At 39.6% G+C, this 9,612-nt stretch overlaps 1 protein-coding gene across 1 annotated transcript in view; it reads right to left on the bottom strand.

The window, feature by feature from the left end:
* The window catches only part of LOC111529995 (cyclin-Y-like protein 2), a 48,065-nt gene extending 38,784 nt beyond the window's left edge, over window positions 1-9,281 (bottom strand). Inside the window, exon 1 of the mRNA XM_023197030.1 lies at window positions 9,071-9,281. Within this exon, the coding sequence (XP_023052798.1) occupies window positions 9,071-9,281 (211 nt within the window). The remainder of the gene's footprint in view (window positions 1-9,070) is intronic.
* Between the last annotated feature and the right edge of the window lie 331 nt (window positions 9,282-9,612).

Below are 9,612 nucleotides of genomic sequence, written 5' to 3' on the forward strand. Positions count from 1 at the left end.
AATCAAGTTGGCTTCGTCCCTGGGATGCAAGGCTGGTTCAACATATGCAAATCAATAAATATAATCCATCACATAAGCAGAACCAATGACAAAAACCACATGATTATCTCAATAGATCCAGAAAAGGCCTTTGACAAAATTCAACAGCCCTTCGTGCTAAAAACTCTCAGTAAACTAGATATTGGTGGAATGTACCACAAAATAATAAAAGTTATTTATGACAAACCCACAGCCAATATCATACTGAATGGGCAAAAACTGGAAGCATTCCCTTTGAAAACTGGCACAAGACAAGGATGCCCTCTCTCACCACTCCTATTCAACAGTGTTGGAAGTTCTGGCCAGGGCAATCAGGCAAGAGAAAGAAATAAAGGGTATTCAATTAGGAAAGGAGGAAGTCAAATTGTCCCTGTTTGAAGATGACATGCTTATATATTTCAAAAACCTCATTGTCTCAGCCCCAAATCTCCTTAAGCTGATAAGCAACTTCAGCAAAGTCTCAGGATACAAAATCAGTGTTCAAAAATCGCAAGCATTCCTATACACCAAGAACAGACAAACAGAGAGCCAATCATTATTGAATTCCCATTCACAATTGCTACAAAGAGAATAGAATACCTAGGAATCCAACTTATAAGGGATGTGAAGAATCTCTTCAAGGAGAACTACAATCCACTGCTCAATGAAATAAAAGAGGACACAAACAAATGGAAGAATATTGGGGGAACCTACCCCCAATATTTTAACATAGGTCCTTTCTATTTTCCATAAGTGTCGGCCAGCTGAGAAATAAAGAGAGACAGTAGAAAGAGAGGAATTTTACAGCTGGGCTCCCAGGGGTGACATCATATATCAGTAGGACCATGATGCCCACCTGAGTCTCAGACCAGCAAGCTTTTATTAAGGATTTCAAAAGGGGAGGGCTGTAAGAACAGGGAGTACGTACAAAGATCACAAGCTTCAAAGGGCAAAAAGCAGAACCACTGATAAGGATCTATGTTCAGCACTGCACATATTATCTTGATAAACATCTTAAACAACAGAGAACAGGGTTCAAGAGCAGAGAACTGGTCTGATCACAAATTTACCAGAGCAGAGTTTTCCCAACCCTAGTAAGCCTTAGGGTTTTCCCAACCCTAGTAAGCCTGAGGGTTCTGCAGGAGACCAGGATGTATCTCAGTCCTTATCTCAACTGCACAAGACAGACATTCCCAGAGCGGCCATTTATAGACCTCCCCCCAGGAACACATTCCTTTCCCAGGGTATTAATATTAATATTCCTTGCTAGGAAAAGAATTTAGCAATATCTTTCCTACTTGCACGTCAGTTTATGGGCTCTCTGCAAGAAGAAAAATATGGCTCTTTTTGCCCGACCTTGCAAGCAGTCAGACCTTATGGTTGTCTTCCCTTGTTCCACAAAAATTGCTGTTACTCTGTTCTTTTCCAAGGTGCACTGATTTCATATTGTTCAAACACACTTTTTTTTTTTTTTTTTGAGATGGAGTATCGCTCTATTGCCCAGGCGGGAGTGCAGTGGTGCGATCTTGGCTCACTGCAAGCTCTGCCTCCAGGGTTCACACCATTCTCCTGCCTCAGCCTCCTGAGTAGCTGGTACTACAGCAAACACACACGATTTACAATCAATTTTTACAGTTAACCCAATTAACACAGTGGTCTTTAGGTGATGTACATCTTCAGCTTATGAAGATAACAGGATTAAGAGATTAAAGACAGGCATAAGAAATTATAAAAGTATTATTTGGGAACTGATAAATGTCCATATTAAGATGAAATCTTCACAATTTATGTTCCTCTGTCATGGCTCCAGATAACAGGATTAAGAGATTAAAGACAGGCATAAGAAATTATAAAAGTATTATTTGGGAACTGATAAATGTCCATATTAAGATGAAATCTTCACAATTTATGTTCCTCTGCCATGGCTCCAGCCAGTCCCTCCATTCGGGGTCCCTGACTTCCTGCAACAGAAGAACATTCCATGCTCTTGGATAGGAAGAATCAATATAGTGAAAATGTCCATACTGCCCAAAGTAATTTATAGACTCAATGCCATTCTCATCAAACTACCAATGAATTTCTTCACAGAATTGGAAAAAAAACTACTTTAAAGTTCATATGGAACCAAAAAAGAACATGCTACCTGACTTCAAACTATACTACAAGGCTACGGTAACCAAAACAGCATGGTATTGGTACCAAAACAGATATATAGATCAATGGAACAGAACAGACGCCTCAGAAATAACACCACACATCTACAACCATCTGATCTTTGACAAACCTGACAGAAACAAGAAATGGGGAAAGGATTCCCTATTTAATAAATGGTGCTGGGAAAACTGGCTAGACATATGTAGAAAACTGAAACTGGATCCCTTCCTTACACCTTACACAAAAGTTAATTCAAGATGGATTAAAAACAAAAATATTAGACCTAAAACCATAAAAACCCTAGAAGAAAACCTAGGTGATACCATTCAGGACATAGGCATGGGCAAGGACTTCATAACTGAATCACCAAAAGCAATGACAACAGAAGCCAAAATTGACAAATGGGATCTAATTATACTAAAGAGCTTCTGCACAGCAAAAGAAACTACCAACAGAGTGAACAGGCAACCTACAGAATGGAAGAAAATTTTTGCAATCTACCCATCTGTCAAAGGCTAATATCCAGAATCTACAAAGAACTCAAACACATTTACAAGAAAAAAACAACCCCATCAAAAAGTGGGCAAAGGATATGAATAGACATTTCTCAAAAGAAGACATTTAGGCAGCCAACAGACACATGAAAAAATGCTCATCATCACTGGCCATCAGAGAAATGCAAATCAAAACCACAATGAGATACCATCACACACCAGTTAGAATGGCAATCATTAAAAAGTCAGGAAACAACAGATGCTGGAGACGATGTGGAGAAATAGGAACGTTTTTACACTGCTGGTGAGAGTGTAAATTAGTTCAACCATTGTGGCAGACAATCTTTGTTGTTCTGCAGCCTCCACTGGTGGCCATTCCTCAAGGATCTAAAACTAGTAATACCATTTGACCCAGCAATCCCATTCCTGGGTATATACCCAAAGGATTATAAATCATTCTACTATAAAGACATAGGCACATGTATGTTTATTGCAGCACTATTCACAATAGCAAAGATTTGGAACCAACCCAAATGTCCATCAATGATAGACTGGATTAAGAAAATGTGGCACATATAACCATGGAATACTAATGCAGCCATAAAAAAGGATGAGTTCATGTTCTTTGTATGTACATGGATGAGGCTGGAAACCATTATTCTCAGCAACCTATCACAAAATGAGAAAACCAAACACCACATTACTCACTCATAGGTGGGAAGTGACCAATGAGAACACTTGGACACAGGATGGGGAACATCACACACTGGGGCCTGTTGGGACTGGGGGACAGATAGCATTAGGAGAAATACCTAAGTAAATGATGAGTTGATGGGTGCAGCAAACCAACATGGCACATGTATACCTATGTATCAAACCCGCATATGTGCACATGTACCCTAGAACTTAAAGTATAATAAAATAAATAAATAAATGCATTTACAATGCTGTAAGATTATGTCAAATTTTTCTTCATGGAGCCAAACCACTTTGCATTTCCACCAGCAACATATAGACACAACTTCCTTCACAGCCACACCAAAGAATGTATTGGAAAGTTTCTGAAATTTCTCCCAATAAGAGAGAAACTGCAACATAGTTTTCATTTGCCTTTCTCTTATGTGTTAATATGAATTTAAAGATCATCTGCATTTTTTTGTGACTTGCCTATTGATCACTTTGTTACCTACTTCTGGATTCACTTAATTTCTTCAAGTCAGCCTATTTTAGGTGCTTCTTATTTTTCTGTTCACTGTTGACTCTCATCTGAACCACTCCATCAGCCTCCTAGTTGGTCTCCCTGCTTCCACCTTCACCTGCATCCCAGCATATTCTCACAAAGCAGCTAATCTGATCTTTTTCTTAAAGAACTAGCAGTATTCCCTGGGCTATATTCCTCCTATGGATTCTCATCACAAAGTCTATAATCTTTGTCAGGGCTCACATTGCATACAAGGTCTTAACCCACCTGGCCTGCCTTTCACTCAGCTGCAGCCATCCTTGTGTCTTTCTGTAAGGTCTTAACCACCTGGCCTGTCTTTCAATCTGCTGCAGCCACCCTTGTGTTTTTCTGTCCTTTGGTCAAACCAAGTTTGCTTCCATGTAAGGACCTCAAAAGCAGTTTTTTCTCTGTGTGAAAGCTCCCCACATCCTCACAAGGTTCCCCTCACTTTTAGAACTGATCACATGTCACCTAAGGAAAGCAGCCAACATCCGCCTCCTTCCCTTGTGTAAAACTGCCCTCCTCCTCAATCTATTGCTCTGTTTTACTTTCTTCTAAACATTTCACCACCTCACATTCTTGATTATTCATGTGCTATTGATTCCTAGCTCCCTCTAGAATGTAAGGTTCAGAGTTAGGATGGGGAGTCTGTCTTGTGTAGTACCATTTGCCCTGCATCTGAAACACATATGCTCATTAGATATATTTCAGCGTACCTAAAACTAGTTAAGCTTCTCCCAGTTTTCCTACATCTTCTAAGATTTCTTCTAGTGCTGTCTCTTGATTGGTCATCTAAGACAGCATCAGAACTCTTAAAGGGGCAGCTATTCAGAACGTCCAAGAACCACAAAAGAGCTACCAAGAATCACAAAAACTTTAATGAGAATTTCTAATGTCCAGTGAAAAGTCAATGGTTAACTTCAGTTTGGCAAAGGAACATTTAATACTAAACTACCTTAACTACAAAATGACTCATCCCATTGATTCATGTTCTGAGACAAAAACGTACATCTGAATTTTATAGGGAAGTACAATGCAACAATTATCAAAGTACATTTTTTATTTGTGTCCCCAGGATAAAAAAAAATGGAACTGTGTATGATGTTACTATAAACGATGTCCAATCATAAATGACAGGTAAATAAGTAATGTTCCAACCAGTCCATGGTATACCAAGATTCTATTAGAAGGCATGAGGTAGAACAGGGTGCAGGTGCACAGGCATGGAAAGATATCCTGGAGTGCTCTCTAGGTGTCAAGCATTGTTTCAGGAACTTATGTCATTACTTCACCATGTTAGGTAAAGTTAGGAAGCAGCACATCTACAGTAATCTTGTTTTTGAAGAAATGGTATATTCACATGCATAAAGATTAAGAAAGAATTAATACCAGAATCATAATGAATGTTAGCTTTGAGTATTCTGAGTATAACAAATTACTTTTCTGTATTTTCTGCATGTTTTCCATTAAACACAATGGAAAGGAGTGCTTAAAATAGCTACCAAAAAGAGGACAAGTCTGTTGCTCAGAGGCTTTTTCACTTCATATTGTCCATTCTTTCCTTCGCTCACCCACAGGGTAGGGGAAAGAAATGGGTCACTGGAGAGCACCTTTACCCCCCAAATTAGTAATGCTTCTAAAGTCAGAACATAAAAGGCTGTATGAAAAATTGGTGAGTAATAGTGAAACTGGATAATAAGATCACAGTACCTTATTTTGTGTTACGGTTACTACCTTGAGTTACATTACCTATGCTGCTAAATGAAGGTAAGATAGTAAAAAACACTTCTGAGTTCTTAGAAACAGCTGTTTGAAATGCCTTAAATAAATCATGTTCTTCTGAAATGTTTCAGGAGAGAAGACAAAAGTAGAGCATAATTTGTGTCTATTTTTTTCCTAAACAACCGAAATAATTCAATTCCTCATTATAAAAAACCAAGATGTTTCACATCTAAGTAGAAATTTCTCAGTTTCCAGGAATACCAATATAAAATTGTCTCAAATAAAGATTTTAAAAGCAACCTTTCAATGTGTCTATACTTTTATCATTTGGTGTTCAGCTGTGTTTCTATGAAAAGTTAATAGGCAAATGCTGAAATTGAGATTTCGCTTATTGTTTTATCGAATTCCACACAAATACAATTAAAAAGACAAATTGAAATAAAAATTTAATGGTCATGGTAATCAACACAAAATGAGAAATTCCGTGATCAAACTTTTTTTAAGAGCTATTCTGCTGTAACACTCCTTATCACCCTATGCTTAATGCCTGGTCCCTTACCTGCCTCTTGCCACCTTCTCCTGTCCTATGCACCCTCAGCTTCAATTCATAGTAACCAAGAGAAATTCTTTAGAATTTATCAACTTGTTTATTTGAATGACAAACCTGGGCTATTTCACTACCTCTACTTTTATTCTTACCCATTGAAATAAATGTATAGACATGAGATAGGGCCAGGCAAGGTGACAGATGCCTGTAGTCCCAGCAACTCAGGAGGCTGTGGTGGAAAAATATATTGAGCCCAGGTCAGCAATTTGAGGCTAGCATGGGTAACATAGTCAGACTCTCCTTTATTTAGAAAAAAAAAAAAAAAAAATGAAGAGGTAAATGTTGTCTTTGAGTTGTGTAAAATGAAGTGTAAATGGAATAAATCATTTAAAAAATCATTTTAAAAGACAGGTCTACTTTACAGGTAAATATAAGATGTATTCTGGAGTTTTAAAAACTTTAAAGAACTAAATTCAGCATATCTATCATTTCCATGTCATTCTCAGGACTTAAAAACCTTAGTTCTGTTTAGTAGCTGTCTTACTAGTCATTTAAGATCTTTTTGTTTCTTCATTAGCCATATAGGGAGAACATACACAGGCCTTATCTGTATTTGGAGGGGTCAAATGAGACATACGTAAAATGTGTTGTAGACCAGGTGAGGTGGCTCATGCCTGTAATCCGGCCCTTTGGGAGGCTGAGGTGGGCGGATCATGAGGTCAAGAGATCGAGACCATCCTGGCCAACATGGCGAAACCCCATATCTACTAAAAAATGCAAAAATTAGCTAGGCGTGTTGGCAAGGTGCCTGTAGTCCCAGCTACTTGGAAGGCCAAGGCAGAAGAATCGCTTGAACCCGGGAGGTGGTGGAGGTTGCAGAGAGCCGAGATCTCACCACTGCACTCCAGCCTGGTAGCAGAGTGAGATTCCATCTCAAAAAAAAAAAAAAAAAAAAAAAGAAAGGGTTGTAAATCTTAAAGAATGAAAAGAGAGAGCCTATTTTGGGCTCTCACCCAAAACTACCCAAAACTACCCATTTACTAACTCGTGTGTAAAATCACTCAGAGTCTAACCTTACACCTCCAAACCAAGCAGAAGTTACACAAGTACTTACATGCTTTGCAGATAAAGGTATAATCAATTAATTCACATAACGTATTTATTTATTTTAAGACAATTCTGAAATATCCTGAAAAGTGAGTATGGTACATCCCAGTTACAAAGTCACATTCATGATGAGTCTTGATTATTCTACCTTTATAAAAACTTAAGAGCCCAACCAAAGTTTATATAGAAGAGTTGTAAGACATTTCCTCTAAATTAATGAAATCTCTGACATTTAAATGAAACCAATGAACCAACTGGATTTAAATATCTTTATGATACAGTGTTTTCTATTTTGGAAGATTTACTTTTTATTCAAGACATATTGTTACCCAGAATTATTTTTACCTAGATTTATCTCTTTCCAAAATTTTAGAGGCAAATTTCAAATGTTTCCTCTCTTCTACCTCCTCCCATCCCCCTGCCTCTCCCAGCAGTTTAAAGTCTGAAGAACTTCAACTCTCTTATCTTTGAACAAGATGCTTCTGGCAGGAGGCGGAAGGAGGAACCATGGCAACAAACACTGTCGCATAGTTAAGGTCTGGCATTTTAACTTTCAATCTTTACATTACAAATTGAAGTCTCACCTTATGTTTCATCTCTTTGAAACTTTTGACCATGAACCACCTCACCTCTCTTTTAGAACAAGGAGGTAAACAAAGTTTGTTAAGTCACCAGAATAAATCTGGAGATGCATTTTGTGTTAAACTGGGAATTTTCTTTCTTTCCTTCTTGAGACAGAGTCTCGCTCTGTCACCCAGGCTAGAATCCAAAGGCACATTTCAGCTCATGGTAACCTCTCCCTTCCAGGTTCAAGCGATTCTCCTGCCTCAGTCTCCCAAGTAGTTGGGATTACAGGTGCCCACCACCATGCCTAGCTAATATTTATTTATTTATGTTTAGTAGAGACGTGGTCTTCTCGTGCTGACTAGGCTGGTCTCAAACTCTGGACCTCAGGTGATCCACCTGCCTAGGCCTCCCAAAGTGCTGGGATTATAGGCATGAGCCACCACACCCAGCATAAACTGGGAATTTTAAAGTAAACAGAACTTCATGAGTAAATTCCTTTGGAGGGAAAAACACGCTAATTTTTCTGCAGCCCTGGCAGTAACATTTCACATCTTTCCTAATTATTTTAAGCACACACTTCTTTCCTTCTGTGTTCAAATTATAGTTAGAAGGAATTAGCAGCTTCTATCAAGGTGACTTAAAACAACCTATTAAGAATACCATGGCAACCTCTATTTTGAATTTAAATAAGAAATTCCAAAATATTTGGGTATGAATTGTCCTGAGTATTAGTATTATTTCTTCCATACTCTAATAAATGGAAGGAAGGGAACACTTGGGCACTTACCTGGTTCCTTTATTTAGATACCATCTGAATAGGTAAAGAGAGAGAATGTGATAGGTACTGGAACACTGGGGTATTTGAGACATTATTTAGAAACAGGAAAGAATATACCAAAAAAAAAAAAGCCTCAAATAATGCTTATTATGCCAAAGGATAATAAATAGAGACGCAAACAGGAAGAGGCACCAAATGGAGCGTCCCATGCCAGCCTGGAAGAATGAGATGAGAGAGCAAGAACATTTAGGGAGGGAGGAAAGAAATTGACTGGACCCTGTGGGGAAGAATGAAGGAGTGGGAATGCAAGGCAGAGCCAGTCTTTGTTCCTTGTGCCCAGACCTGGGAAAGCTGGCTACAGGCATGAAGGAGGCCGATGTGAAGGATACCTCCCAGGGGACACTGGGGACGGTGGCAGCCAAAGGTGTGCCAAGGGCAGATGTCATCCATCACCTCCTTACCTTCTGGTATCTCTCTGTCATGGATGTGGTGTACATGGAGGCTCTCAACAGCTTCAAAAGCAAATTCGCTAGGCTCTACAGCAGCAGGCACTGGTGCTACTGGCGCTGTGTTCCCAGTTGCTACCTCACAGATCTCAGACTCACAGGGCCACACACGTCTCCGGTGCCACCTCCACTTGGGGCACACACAACAGTTCAATGTGTTCCCCATGGGGTGCCTCTACTCCTCTCTGCCCCTACCTGTGCCTTAGCTTGAAGGTTTGGCCTCTCACACCAGCTGTTCTAGGCCAGGGCTTTGCTGCACCTACAGAGATGGTCTTGCCTGCTGCTCTCCTGCCTGCCCCACAGCTCAGCCCCAGGTGGGGCTCAGGCCAAGGCCCGCACCCCACCGCCTCCCCTGAGCTGACTTGTCTGGGAGGGTGAAGACCAGTGGTTTTTAAATAGGTTGTGAACCCAACAAACGCTGAAGAGACACAACTACTGCCTGAAGAGACTACAGAGTGAGCTGCTCCTCCTTCTGCAATCACCTCCAGACTGAAACC

This window comes from Piliocolobus tephrosceles, chromosome 21, assembly GCF_002776525.5.
Source record: "Piliocolobus tephrosceles isolate RC106 chromosome 21, ASM277652v3, whole genome shotgun sequence".
Taxonomy (NCBI): Eukaryota; Metazoa; Chordata; class Mammalia; order Primates; family Cercopithecidae; genus Piliocolobus; species Piliocolobus tephrosceles.